Raw genomic sequence first — 15,307 nt, forward strand, 5'->3', positions numbered from 1 at the left:
TTGTTTTTCTAAATGTAGACATCATTCTTAATCATTTTAAACAAATGCAAACAGCCTTTGTTGTTTGAAATCATGTTTATTCAATTATATAATGATGTCTGTGACTGTACTTGGTCTATATTATAATAATAAAATAATAATACTACTACTAACATAAAACAAAATACACAATAAAAGTTTGCTATTAATACTTGTAATAAAAACAGTCCCTGGTTAAACTACTAATGGATGAACAACATCTAGTGTATTTGCAAAGCTCTGTATTTATTGTGCAGTAAAACCTAAAGCTGCTCATATTTATACTGTTTGTTATTTTTAAATAATTTTGCTCTGTACCTTTATAACACCTGCAGTATTTTGGGAGGCACCCACAGACACAGTACAAACACAGGCAAATATAAACTCAAATAATCCGTATCTCATTTCACCTGTGAGAGACTGATATTATGTACGTAAGAAAATAAGTGTGTTATTGTCTCTACCTGTGCCTGACGAAACATTCCTGGCTGGTATTCATCCAGCCAGTCCACATGCCACACCAGCAGAGAGCCGTCCATAGGGTGGATGCTGAAGAGCATGTCCGCTCCCCTGTTCCAGTCACCCAGTAACACATCCACCTGGTGCTCCACTGCAGCTGCGGGAAGAGGAATGGAGCCTGCATCCATGTTCATTTCTCCTTTTCTGCCTTCAGGGTTCACAGCATTGCCCTCTTCATCAAACTCTGCAATATAAAGAATGACCCCTTTTATTTATATTGCTTAGATCAGTACAGAAGTGTTGGCTCATGTGTTGTTGTGCACTATAATGGATGCAACACTAGAGAAAAAAGTAATTATTAAACACAATAGCATATTAAAACTGATTCTTATCTTACTAGGTGAAAGTAAACTAAATGATCAGCTGACACAATAATAGTTAGCACAAAAACATTTGCATAATGCATTTTTTCTAAGCACATTGTGGATACTGTTAATGAAATCTAAGAAAATAAAAAACTTGAATATGAAATACATTCTCTCTTATGATAAGACATTATCATAAGAGTGGTTCGTCCCATTTAGCTTGTTTTATACTCGCCTCTGGATGGCAAAAGAGCTAGAGCTTAGGGCGGTTTGCGGCTAATGCTAATGCTGCTCCAGCTGGGGTTAATAGGAGGCTACAGGCTGATACTCATCTCTGAACTTGGGGTGGGCGATATGGCCCTAAAATAATATCACTATGATTCATGGTATTTTTGTGATAACGATATTCTTGGCGCTATGACAAAAAAATATTTCAAAAATACACTATACACTGCAAGAAAATAAAAAGAATATTTTATTATTACATACAATATAAAACCGCACACCCCTAAGCGATATATTAAAACGATACTCTTGGCGATATGACAAAACACTTTTAAAATAACTATTTCAATAACACACTAAACACTGCATGAAAAAAAATATATTACATACAATATAATACTAAGTGAGATATTAAAAAATACAAGAATTTTGTCAGATTTTTGACAGAAGTCGGTGATCCAGAATGCCATTATACTAAAAATAACACACTCCAAATATCTCCATATATCCAGGATTACTGTAAAATAAATGATACTGGACAGATATAATCTGTCTCTAGTAGATATATAATGGGAAATGGGATGGGTGATATGGCACGATATTTTAGGGTATAATTTCGTTCACGATATTAAAATATTATGACGATATTATCGTGTACGATACGATATGGCACACCCCTACTCTGAACAGCAAAAGCTTGAGATTAAAAAGATTAGCACAATTAGCAGCTAATGCTAATAGTGCTCCATTCTTGAGTCTCACGTGCCACATATACCTTGCCTAAGCCACGCAGAACATTTTCTGTAGTTTGAATGTGCCTGATACAGAAAACCCGATTGTAAGCTATGTGGGAAATGGCAGCTGTCCTGTTAATGTCTGGTTGAGATTCATATGTGAAAAATGACTTCTGCTATGAGCAGCACACCCACAGTAGTTCCGTTCAAAGATGAAGAAAAAAAAAAAAACTAAAATATTCTAAAATATTAATATGAATTAGTTTTTCTTTTTCCCCCCAAAAGGAAACAAACTTGCATGTATGAAAATTTACACAAACCATCATCAGCCTGGTTGGCCTGTGAATGGTTCTGCTGCTCCATGCTGCTTCTAAGCTGCTGAAGGAAAACCTCCATGGTGAGAGTGAGATGGAGCTCTTTGTTGTTGAGCCAGTGAACAGTAAAAGGTCCACCGGGCTCCTCCTCGTCTGAACCACTCAGTGACGAGATGGAGGGCAGCAGCGGGATATCTGGAATAACAGCCCATTTGTTAATAAATAACTAGATTTCTAAAGGGTTTTAACATTTAACAAACAGATACAGTTACAAACAAACACGTACAGTGTCTATAAATAAAATAACATAACTAGTAAGATAACAGGATTTTTACTCCACCATTCAAAGATTATTTTTCATTATATAAATCATCAATAAAGTAATAAATGCTTGCATTGTACAGCTTCATACAGCTCTGGAAAAAAAGAGACCACTTAAAAATAATTTTCTTTGATTTTACCAAATTGAAAACCTCTAAAATATAATCGAGAGGAAGACGGATTTACGCAAGCCATCAAATCAAGCTGAACTGCTTGAATTTTTGCACCAGGAGTGGCATAAAGTTATCCAAAAGCAGCATGTAAGACTGGTGGAGGAGAACATGCTTAAATGCATGAAAAAAAACAGGGTTATTCCACCAATGTTTTTTTGACCTTTTAAAACTTGAATATGAATATGAACTTGTTTTCTTTGCATTATTTGAGGTCTAAAATCTTTTTTTTTTATTTCAGCCATTTCTCATTTTCTGCAAATAAATGCTCTAAATGACAATATTTTTATGTTGTCTGTAGTTTATAAAATAAAAAACAACAATTTTCATTTTACTCAAACATATAACTATAAATAGCAAAATCAGAGAATCTGATTCAAAAAAAGAAATGGTCTCTTAATTTTTTTTCCAGAGCTGTAGGATTCAATTAATGAGGAAGTTGCACAGTAGGCTTGCTACAATCATGCTACTATGCCAATAGTAAATATTAGCCAAAAAAATATTAAAATAAACTATTATATAATTTTAGGCATTTATCAGCATTTTTTTATGCACATAAAATCCTAAACACTCCAAACCTTTGAGTCACAGCACATTTTCTCATTTCAAACAGTCAGGCCTGCACTTTAGCACAAGACAGCGAATAATTTCTCACTGCTGACAATCAGCTGACACTGAAACTGTGTGTGGTTAGAACCACATCTAACACTGTTAAGTCACTTCCTCCCCCACTCTGTCACAACCTTTCCAGGTTTGAACTAAAGGTCTAACTCACACATCTCACTTACTTACTTACTGAAGCTCGGTATGTAGGTGGAATTCATTTCACAAGACCACCTCATTATTCTTTATATTCTTTGTCCACCAATACATCAACAGCACACTGACACTAAATACAGAACACTACACTAGATCACTACTGCTAATATTAATAAAAGTTACTGGGGAAGCACAGGAAACAGGTAGGTGTGTGGTAAAAGGATGTGAACCTGAGAGTGTGGTTAATGTAAACTCTGGAATGCTGTAATTACCTGTGGCCGGGTTGATGCTTGCAGCGATGTGGAAGTGGCACAGAGCATTGGCATGAGGAATGCTGGCCCTGTGGGTGTAATGTTTGTTCTGCTGATGAGGTAGCAGCCCTGTGTGTGCCGGCTGGGCTGTGCACCTGACCGGTCCTCGCCACGATTCGTTCAGGTTTAGCTGAGCAATGTAAACAGAACAGGATCAGCACTTTATTTACTTACCAGCTGCAAACACTCCAGACTGCTTCTGATTAAATTCAACAGTACATGTTTTTTGTATATACACATTACTACTGTTGCAAACTCTGCAAGTTTTATGCCTCAGACAGATATGTAAATGCCTTAATCTGTCTTGCTGCAAGAAAGCGTAAACCAGGGGTGTCCAAACTACGGCCCGCGGGCCATTTGCGGCCTGTTTCCTTTTATGGAGCGGCCCGCGAGGTATTTTAGAAATAGAATGAAAGTTGGCCCGCTGTTAAGCAGGTTTTTATGATGTGAGATTCAAAGTTTGAACGCTAGGTGTCAGAAACGAGCCAACGAGTCTAAAAGCGGAGAGGGTGCACATTTTTAGCGCAGAAAATCGGGCCAAAGTGTCTAAAAGCGGAGAGGGTGCACATTTTTAGCGTAGAAAAACGGGCCAAAGAGTCTAAAAGCGGAGAGGGTGCGCATTTCTAGCGCAGAAAAACGGGGCAAAGAGTCTAAAAGCGGAGAGGGTCTAAAAGTTGCCGTAATTAAGGAGTTTAATATTAAGAGACATCATGAAATTAAACATCAATTTGAAAAATCTTAGTTTACACAACACTGTCAAAGATAAAGATAGTAAGTCATGTAAAATGGTGTGTAAATGATACAATCATGAAAAAAGTATTATTTAAAATGTCTTTGGCCCGTGACTTCAAATATATTTCTCTTTCTGGCCCCCAACAAAAAAAGTTTGGACAACCCTGGCGTAAACATTCCTCCACCGCTTCCCTATGAAAAAGCATTTAGAGGCTACTGTTGGGAAGTATACCTCTTGGTGAGAGATTGTTAACTGCTGAAAAAAGAGCATTTTCAGTATGATAATGCTCACCTACACAGAGCACGGATTTCCCAGGAATGTCTTAACCAGATTGCAACATTTCATTGGCCTGTCTGATCACCAGATTTAATGTGACTTAGGCATTTACAGAAACAGCAGGGATGCAAAGTTTAGCGACCTACAAGTTGTGCAAGACTTACAGGTTTAGCTACATGATCTGCAGTGATGGCATGGTTACTTTGAAAAAGTAATCTGATTACTGATTACCCCTTTAAAAATAACTTAGTTACTTTATAGATTAATTGATTTTAAAGGTAACTAAGATACTTTTAAATTACTTTACAAGTTATGTAAGTGTAAGTGTGCTACTGCGACTCCAAATGTTTCTTCATATTTTACGTTGTGTTTTTGTAGGTAGGTAGCACTTTTTTTGCCAGCACAGTGAACAACCAACCTTTGCAACCATTGTAAATTCCTGCAATAAAGCGAAAACTGTAAACATCTCTCTCATCCATCCTTTCAACATGTCCAGCTGGACACTACAATATCATTTTACTAAGAGAAATGACAAAATGGTACTAAGTAATTGAAATCTGATTTCTGGATTAGAAATAGTAACGCGTTAAGATTAATTGTTGGTCAGATTAGAGTAACACATTACTAAGTACTAAGATTATCTGTGGGTAAACGTGCCACATGATGCCATATACAGCTCTGGAAAAAATTAAGAAACCACTTCAGGTTCTGAATCAGTTTATCTGATTTAGCTATTTATGGGTATATGTTTGAGTAATATAAACATTGTTGTTTAATTCTATAAACTACAGGCAGCATTTCTCCCAACTTCGAAATAAAAATATTGTCATTTAGAGCATTTATTTGCAGAAAATGAGAAATGGCTTTAAGAGCTTTCAGACTTCAAATAATGCAAAGAAAACAAGTTCATATTCATAAAGTTTTAAGAGTTCAGAATCAACATTAACCTGTTTTTTAATCACAGTTTTCATGCATCTTTGCATGTTCCCCTCCACCAGTTTTACACACTGCTTTTGGATAAATTCATGGCACTCCTGGTGCAAAACTCCAAGCAGTTCAGCTTTGGTTTGATGGCTTGTGATCATCCATCTTCCTCTTGATTATATTCTAAAGGTTTTCAATTTGATAAAATCAAAGATTATTTTTATGTGGTCTCTAATTTTTTTCCAGAGCTGTAGAGCATGCATGACTACAAACCCGACCATATCTCACCCTGTATTCAAGCTAGAGGCAGCCCAACAGAATACTAATCACTTACAAATATCAACATTACATTCAGACATTTTTTTTTTCCACAAAGTTTGATTCGATTCCAACCTCCAATTCCTTCTCTGTGCTTATTTTTCTTTTGTAAGCGAGAGTACCATACATCATAATGCATGATGGTGTCAAACTTAGTTCAATCAAAGGCTTGCGTCTTAAAAGTCTTAATGCTGAACTGAAGTCCGAGTTCGCCCTTGAAACTATATCTGAGTCCACTTCTGCCCTTTTAGTGCAATTTTTGAAACACGCTTTGCTTTTGACTTTTTTGACATCCAACATAAAAGTGAGATCTCTACAGTGGTAGAAACAAAGCACATCACAAGGTCTTTGTGATGAAGCAGCTTGTCTGCGGATGGCTACTGACATGAAAGAACATGAAAGAAACTACACTGTGCTTTTGAAAGTCCACTGCATAAATTGACATGCTCGGTTCAGCCATAAAAGACGAGTCTGTTTGGCCTCAATCCTCTACATAGGAAACAATATAAATTATCAAGTATGGGACAGTATTTACTTTTGTCTGTTTGATCAAAGAGAGGAGAGTGACTCACCTCCAGAGACGCCCCACTTTGACCTTTGTTATTACTATAGGCTTGCTTTGTGTTGTTTGACTTCAGTGCATCACTGCTGTTTCCGCTGCTGCTGCTACTGCTGCTGCTGTGATTGTGTCTTAGTCCAGACAGCAGACAGTCGCTAGGCAGCAGCGTCTCTGCCCATAGCCGGCACACGCTGTCCTTGCAGCAGGTCAGTAACACGTTACAGACAGCACCTCTGGAGACAGAGAAGACGAAATTTTTTTGAAGTATTATGAATATTATTATTTCACTTCAATAAAAAGCTTTATCTCACTGTGAAGATGTGCCGAAGTGCTTAGGTTTGGAAAACGGAAAAAGGGGTAGAATTTTCCCCACATGGATCAGGTCTGACTCCAGATGTAAGTTGCACACATTAAGTGACTGTTTATTTTGCATTGTACAAGCGAATAGAAAAAGAGAAAAGAAAAACTGTAAAAAGAGAAAATAAACGCAATGATAATATTCAGGGACTAACATGCATTCTCTGCCCAGATTACTCAGTCCCAATTAACTAATTCTGCCATAGCATCTGCCAGCTAGGGGTGGGCGATATGGCCCTAAAATAATATTACGATATTTTATGATATTTTCACGATAACGATATTCTTGGCGATATGACAAAACACTATTTCAAGAATACAGTAATGCAACAAAATTAAAACAAAATTTTATTATTGCATACAATATGATATGGCACAACCTAACTATCTTTATATATCCAGGATTAATGTGAAATAAATGATACTGGACAGATATAATCTGTCTCTTGTAGATACATATAAGGAACTGAGAAGAGTCAAGTGTGATTTTTTATTTTTTTTTGCTAAAAACAGAAAAAAAATAGAAACTGATGTGATAATTAGGGGTGGGGAATTGGCACGATATTTTAAGGTATAATATCATTCACGATATTCAAAAACGTTGGCGATATTATTGTGTACGATACAATATGGCACACCCCTACTGCCAGCTAGTGTCACATAGACACCACCCACCATCAACGAGAGACCCCACAATGAATCCCCCCTGCCGATTTATACACCAAGCCCCGCCCCAATCAGTCAGCCCAGACTAATCTTTTGGCTGGTAGGGCTACATAAGAACCAACCAAACAAACAAAACATTAACATATAAACACATAAAACATACAATACACTGGTTCATTTATCGGTAAGTATATACAATTTGTTTTTCCACCTCTAACCTATTTCCTTGTCTTCTCCACAGGTTCCGAGACTTTACCTCCCCCCCTTCTACACCTTCTACAAAGCCGTGGGCTCTACCGGCCAGTATAAGAGGGAGCCCTGGGAGCCCTGTTACCAATACCTCTGTTACCTCGGCTTTTAACACAACTTTACAAGTCCCAGTGTTCTTACACAGTCCTGGTGATTGGTAGACTTGCTAACCCCATCACAGTCACTGTCAAGCAAAAAAATATTGTTGATAATTTTGGATCTGGACGTTATTCTTTACGTTGTGTCAAAAGTTTTAAAGAATGGACCAACAGAAATGCTCCAATGTGAAAAATCTATGGAAATGTTTTACAGAAAAATGTTGGGAGTTTTTGCTCGACAGTGGCTTTATAAAAGCAATGTGACATTGTCAGCTTCAAACTAACATAACATACAGTGCTGGTGCCTTTTTTTTTAGAGCTGAAACCCTTGCATTTCCCTACCTGGGCATGTACTTGCTGGTTTTCCTCCATGAAAATCCAGTGACGGCACGAGGGTGGGTCAAGTAGATGAAGGAGAAGTCAATCTCCCCTTGAGAGCTGAGCTCAGGGGGCGTGAAAAGCTTCATAGCGTCTGTCTGCCACTTGCTTGTGTTGTACCACACTTTTACCAAACAGTCATCCTGGACGCAAAATTGCAATTAAATAATTAGATTGCAATAAACAGACAAGGCTTACTATGTGAACAACAAACAGGACACCAATATGGAATGAGCACAAAAAAGTGGACTCTTAAAAAATACAAATCTTATGAATCTTTACATACTTCCATAAAATCTAGGCTTAAAACTCACTTTGTTTTATTATATTTTTTTAATACTAAATGTTTGCAGGTACAGGTGATTATGGACATAGGGATTTGTGGCTAACTGAGATGCTGGGGTTGGCTTTAACACACTTGCATGTGATCACTCAGATCTGTGGACTGTTGAGAGAATTGATGTCAATGTTTCAGGGTGCTTTGTGTCTATGTTACCTTCTGGCTCCCTTAACTTCCTTGGGCTGTTATAATCTGATCATTGTATGTTAGCCACTGTTTACATTCTGTAATCTGTTTACATTCTCTGCACTTAATAGTTTTCAAACAAAAATAATTACTAACTAATTATCTTTTTACTCTTTACCCACCCTCCAGCTACTGCTACATACGTCAGATTAAGAGCCTCCTTCCATTATATCCATCTGAATTGCATTTAATTGAAAGTATTTTTTATAATTACCATAATTACCCAGCATTGTTACATTTAGTATTCTTATCACTGCTATTGATGAGTATAATAACAGGCTTTGATGGTACAGGGATCTTTAATCAATAATGTACAAGTATTTTTAATCAGAGGAGAATAGATCCCCCCTTTTTGTGTGTTCCTCCCAATGTTTCTTTCTACAGCTCTTTCACCTAAAGGTTTTGATGATTTTTTAAATTTCTGTCGAGCTGCTATGTGCCATCATCAGTAAAAAAAAAAAAAAAGGGCTATACAAATAAATTTGACTATTGAAGTTTTTAGGGAGATGTGGGTGTGTGAACCTTTACGGTCTAAAGAACCTTCTCTTGATGTCAAGGTTCTTTACCAATTTAAAAAGTTCACACTCACACTATAGTACAAACATAGTTTACTGTGAAAACAAAAGAACCATTTAAAGCACCTTTCTTTTTCTGAATATTCAAGCACTATGTATACAAACCTGCCCCGCAGTGGCAAAAAATTCTCCACCTGGAGAAAACTTCATTAAGTGAATGGGTGAAGCAGACCTGAAACAGTGAAAAGAAGGGAAAAATATTTAGCAATGTGATCAAAGACCTTAAACGAGAAAGAACTTAAAGCACGAAGATTTCCTTTCAAGTACTTCCATCTACAACTCACTTGCTCTGCCATATACACCTCCAAGAACACGGAGGGATGGTACTGGTCTCCCCGTTAGCACCACAAGAGAAATTTACATTGGACCATAACTGTAAGCAATTTGACCCAGTCAGGAGACTGCCACCTGTAAATCCATAAAGAGGAGCAAGACAGAAAAGGGACAAAGGTTTCAAACACTGAAAGCAAACAATGACGTGTTATAAAAAAAAAAAAAAAAAAAAAAAAAAAACCATAGATATATATTTACCTGTGGGTCTCCAGGCAAGGTTGTGCGCTATAGACTGCAAAATGAACTGGCCAGTTTTCTGCCAGTGGTAGTTCAGCTTCTGCTGAGAAATATTATACAGAATGTGTCAGTATGGTATAAAAGTGGAAAATGAAATACAACTGGTGATTCTGGTTGTGAAAATAAGTTTAATTAACTTACTTGTCTTTTTTCCTTCGGACTGATCTGTACAGGCTCAAATATGCAAACAATGTTTCCATAGGATGCAGCAATCTGTTGGAAACAAGTGAATGTTGGAAATCAAATGAATATACAGCAATAAATTACAGTTAAATGCTCTAGCTCTTCTTCTGAAGACTTAAGAGTTCGTATGTGTTTAATAAGAAATATTTAAATGTAATAAATTAATAAATGTAAGAGAGAGGCAGTAAGCATTAGTTTGAGTAAATTATTATTTTTTTTGTATTATCTGTTAGCATCACTGCTCCAACTCTGCTGATCCCAGTCTGTTCAAATTTGAGGCTAACCCGCACCAACCCTGCTGAGACTGACTGTTACAATTGTGGCTCAAGTTCATTGCGTGCTAAAATATGCTCAGCATGGTATATTCAGACATTTGAAACCCCTGTCTCAAGGTCAAATCTACACAATATGCACATAATTATAGTCACTGCAGATCCTGCACTCAGCTTGTGTTATTTAGAGGAAACTGGGCACTGCTAATAGCTCATTCATTGGGCAGCTAGTCACAATGGCTGTCCTACAGCACCCTCCCAGTTATAATCCCTAATCTCCTGTTGATTACATGATGTAATTTCATACTACATTGCATTCTCTCTCTCTCTGTGTTGCTGGACAGGGCAGTGAGTATGTACAAGTTCAGACCCAACATGGAACACATTCTTCTGTCTACAAAGGACACAATCCTGTCTCGCAGGAATGAGTCATTTTGAGCCACTCATCTCTAGGACATTGTGACACATCTGGCTTAAGTCTATTCTAAACAACAACTTACCTCATGTTACATAACAATCTACAAATTAAACAGTGGTGGATTATATGCCCAAACCAGTTCACATGCCAAAATATAGTTTTTAAAGTTAAGTATAACAGTTATTTTTTTTAAAGACATGCAAAAGCTCAGTTGCAGTTACATTGCTGTGGAATAATCTTACTTGTCCGCCTTGCTGAGAGCAGTCCACACACCCCACTTGGATGTTACCATGTTTGGCACCTGGGATGATCTGGAGCCGCTCAAAGTCACTCCCCAAGATCACAATGTCGCAGCCAGAGGCATAGGCCTGTCATAGGAGCACATGAATGTTTATTTGAAACAATCAAGTCTGGCAAACATTGCCCCCACAGTCATGAATATTCATTAGAGAAAAAGAGGTCATTACATAGAAAAAAGCTCTTCAGCAGAGTGGAAAGTTCACCCACTCACAGCAGGATTCTGAACAGGGTGACCACTACTTAAATGCAAGTGTAAGCTAAAGATAAAAAAAAAATGCTTTTGAGAAATATATATTAGGTCTACAATGAAATGCACTTGAAAGGATGACTGTGCAGAGCATGTCATGAACTGGCACAAAGTCACCTAGGCAACAGTCTAGAGGACGACGACACAGAATATAGACGGATATTGATTTCCGTCTTTGCAGCAGAATGAAATCCTCTGAGCAACAGCTCGTGGGAATGGTGCCATCCACAATTAGACTGGAATCACCAGCACATTTAGTGTATTCTGCTAGCCACAAGGCTTCCTTACCGTGAACGGTACGTTGTTTATGCTCCCCACAGAGAAACAGTTGTCCCCGGGGTTGACGGCCCCAGTGAGCACTTGGTGTAGATTCATTGTCCTCTTCAAATTTCAAATGGCATCCTTGGGCCGACTGATATTTAAGAGAAACCCAAGCAATGTCATGGTCATGGTCATCCACAACTGTCAGTGATATCTACATAAGAGTCAAAAGGAGAGAATTAATAACTCAAACATCGTGAATAGAATGTTTAAGAATATTCATGTCTATTATTACATTCCAATGGATTGTGCTAATCAGACACAAAACTGTAAGGGCTGCCTTAACTGATTCACAGCCTAAAACCAGTGTTAATATCTTCACAATTAGCCAAACAGACACTAATTTTGAATAAGTTTAGGACATAACTGTCTAGCACAGAATAACCAAAGAATATCAAAGTGGTAAGTCTGCATGCATTAAACAATAAGAACTGGATTCTAGAAAGATTTCACCTTTAAATTACATTTAACTCTTTACACCCTGTATGTAAGTGCACAACTCTCCCTGTGGAAATTCACTAGATTGTAGCCCGGTGTTTAAAGGTTTAAGCAGGTTTAATACAACTGGTAAAGAACCACTGGCAAGACATTTTTATTACATTATGTGTATTACTATGTGTTATGTTTTTCTTTGCCTCTGTCACTGGGGGTTCTGTATTGTATATTCAATGTTTTGTCTGTTTCTCTGACCTGCTAACACATTTCTGTAAAGCTGCTTTGAGATAACATCCGTTCTAAAAAGCACTATATTAATAAAGTTTATTTGTATTATGTATATATGTGTATATTAGGGGTGGGCGATATGGCTCTAAAATAATATCACGACATTTCAGGGTATTTTTGCGATAATGGTATACTTGGCGATATAGGAAGACAGAAAAATAATTAATTAATTTCAGGAATATAGTATAGGAGAATAACAGCATAAACATAATGTGGCAAAATAAATAATATAGCATAAAATAATATAATGCAGCTAAAAATATTGCAGAATATTTAGTGCATGCATATAAACTGCAAACTAAAACAGTTATGCAATAAATACATCTAAAGTTTCACAGTAAATAATAGACTACTTTTAAGACAGAACAGCCCTATTATCACGATATGGATTTTTAATATCACGATATTTCTGTTTCACGATATATTGTATACGATATAATATTGCCCACCCCTAGTGTATATGTAAACATATATGTTTATATTTAGCATTCCATGTGTTCTGGTACCATCTATCCACCAATGTGTTTAAACGTGGTAAAACGACTACATCGTCTAAAATGTTTGAGAACCATTCATTCATTCTTTTTTTCTCTTGCCTTTTTTGAAGGAAATTACTTTGTACAAACCCTTTCTGGGCTTTTTTCCTACTTTCCCTGAAAATTCTTCCTTTTCTGTTCTTTGTTTTTGTATTCCCTTGCCCTCACTATACTGTATTGTGTAAATAATAACTCAATGAATAAATAAGCCCATACTGAAAGTCTCCAGAGTAGTACCGTGTGTTATCTCACGTGATGACGTGACGGTCAGCAACATGCTGGCGCAACCGAGCTAGTTAGCGTTAGCGCTTGCTAGCTAAGGGACTAACTTGTGTCACAAAATAGTGAATTAACTAAAGACGAGACAAACCAGCAACATATTTAGCTAATTTATTCAACTTGTAGCCAACAGCTGCTAGCTGGCTAATTGGCTAATGAGCTGTCCAGTCAGGAAAGCTGCTAGGTGAGCTAGTTAGCTAGCTAGCTGTCAGTGCTAGCTACAACCTTTAAAGCTAGCTAGTTAACCTAACCTAGCTCAGCCAGCCAAAGTACGTCAACAACTAGCCAATAACAAGCTAATTAAACAAACATTTAACTTAGTTAGCTAGCTAAAACAGCTGCTTAGCCAGGCAGCGTTCACTGGCGTGACAGTTAGGTTACTTAGACAGCTAGCCAGCTAGCTAACAACCCTGAGTGCCTGTCAATGTACCTAAATGCCTGTAAGTTAACTAGCTAACTAATCACCTGATAACGTAGCTTAGCTAGTTAGCGTATGGTTGAACTTATCCCAGAAAAAAATGCTACTGTAACATTAACAATGGTGCTTATCAGCTGTTATTTGCTAGATTATATAAATATCAACACAAGCTAGCCAGAGAACTCCTGTGAGCTGCTACTACTTACTACTTGCCTGAATCTCATCACTGGAAGCTGCTAGGTCGCTGTCTGACTGCACTGATAGCACGGTTAGCTAGCTAAGCTAAGCTAGCTACTGTTCTGGGCACCGCTCTGCTCTGCTCTGGCTGCCGCTAGCTAACTAGCCAGCTAACACCATGACCTAGTCCATGCACAGACCACAGCTAAACCACAGGAGTCTTACCTGACCAGTTCGCAGGTAATGTTTGAAAGTAAGGTTTATTCCTCTATTAGAGAAGACGAGCGTCCCACATACCGCTGGCTAGCATTTTTGAGAACATCTCACTGCGATCTGATGTGGACTGGCTGTTTGGTGAGGTGTTTCCAGCGCTATGCATTATGGTCGGTGTAGTTCTATGTACTATGCACGTAGACGGCTCAGTGCCCGGTTGTATAAAACGCCTTACGTTTTTTCACCTAAAACTGGCCCTTAATGGAAGCCCATTCCCGCCACCTAAAAAATAAAAATAATCCAGCAATTTTTTTTATTATTATTAAGTAAACTGCTACTTCAATATTTTGAGATACTAAGTCAATATTTTGAGATACTATCTCAAAAATTTGAGATACTAAGTCAATATTTTGAGATACTATCTCAATATTTTGAGATACTATCTCAATATTTTGAGATACTAAGTCAATATTTTGAGATACTTAGTCAATATTTTGAGATACTATCTCAATATTTTGAGATACTAAGTCAATATTTTGAGATACTATCTCGATATTTTGAGATACTAAGTCAATATTTTGAGATACTTAGTCAATATTTTGAGATACTATCTCAATATTTTGAGATACTAAGTCAATATTTTGAGATACTATCTCGATATTTTGAGATACTAAGTCAATATTTTGAGATACTATCTCAATATTTTGAGATACTAAGTCAATATTTTGAGATACTATCTCAATATTTTGAGATACTATCTCAATATTTTGAGATACTAGTAGGCTGTACAGAGACAGAAGCAGGTGAGACAAAGACGCAAAATGGATACTATTATTGAGGACTACTTCAGACGTGAATTCACAGATCATGAAATATTGGTGCTTTTAGAGGAATCACACAATATGAAAATAATTGAGATAGTATCTCAAAATATTGACATAGAATCTCAAAATATTGACTTAGTAACTCAAAATATTGAGATAGTATCTCAAAATATTGACTTAGTATCTCAAAATATTGAGATAGCAGTTTACTTAATAATAATAATAAAAAAAAAGCTGGATTATTTTTATTTTTAGGTGGCAGGAATGGGCTTCCATACATAACAATCCCTTACAGATAAGTATGTTGCAGAAAAAATGTTATCTAAAGGGCTTTCAAAAGATAAATCGTTGTAAATACTAAATAATAGATAGATAGATAGTTAGTGTAGGTCCCTTAACAGTTCCCCTTAGTTAAGTGAATCGACTGAGGGATTTTATGCAACACACTTGATTCCCTTAGGTAAGGGAAAACCTTCCCTTAAGATTTGTAC

General features: G+C 37.0%; 1 protein-coding gene across 4 annotated transcripts in view; it reads right to left on the reverse strand.

Moving 5' to 3' along the window:
* Positions 1–14,166, reverse strand: part of dmxl1 (Dmx-like 1) — a 58,746-nt gene extending 44,580 nt beyond the window's left edge. For 2 of the 4 annotated variants that reach the window (XM_022671106.2, XM_022671102.2), the window contains exons 1-12: positions 14,005–14,162; positions 11,614–11,800; positions 11,021–11,146; positions 10,047–10,118; positions 9,867–9,948; positions 9,620–9,743; positions 9,441–9,507; positions 8,199–8,377; positions 6,500–6,719; positions 3,638–3,806; positions 2,122–2,310; positions 483–721 (exon numbers count right to left, since the gene is read on the reverse strand). In XM_022671106.2, coding sequence (XP_022526827.2) covers positions 483–721; positions 2,122–2,310; positions 3,638–3,806; positions 6,500–6,719; positions 8,199–8,377; positions 9,441–9,507; positions 9,620–9,743; positions 9,867–9,948; positions 10,047–10,118; positions 11,021–11,146; positions 11,614–11,700 — 1,554 coding nt within the window. In that variant the 5' untranslated portion in view covers positions 11,701–11,800; positions 14,005–14,162. Of the gene's footprint in view, positions 1–482; positions 722–2,121; positions 2,311–3,637; positions 3,807–6,499; positions 6,720–8,198; positions 8,378–9,440; positions 9,508–9,619; positions 9,744–9,866; positions 9,949–10,046; positions 10,119–11,020; positions 11,147–11,613; positions 11,801–14,004 lie in introns of all 4 variants that reach the window. The other 2 variants (XM_022671103.2, XM_022671104.2) reach the window with 2 other exon arrangements.
* Positions 14,167–15,307: the final 1,141 nt, after the last annotated feature.

This window comes from Astyanax mexicanus, chromosome 12, assembly GCF_023375975.1.
Source record: "Astyanax mexicanus isolate ESR-SI-001 chromosome 12, AstMex3_surface, whole genome shotgun sequence".
Taxonomy (NCBI): domain Eukaryota; kingdom Metazoa; phylum Chordata; class Actinopteri; order Characiformes; family Acestrorhamphidae; genus Astyanax; species Astyanax mexicanus.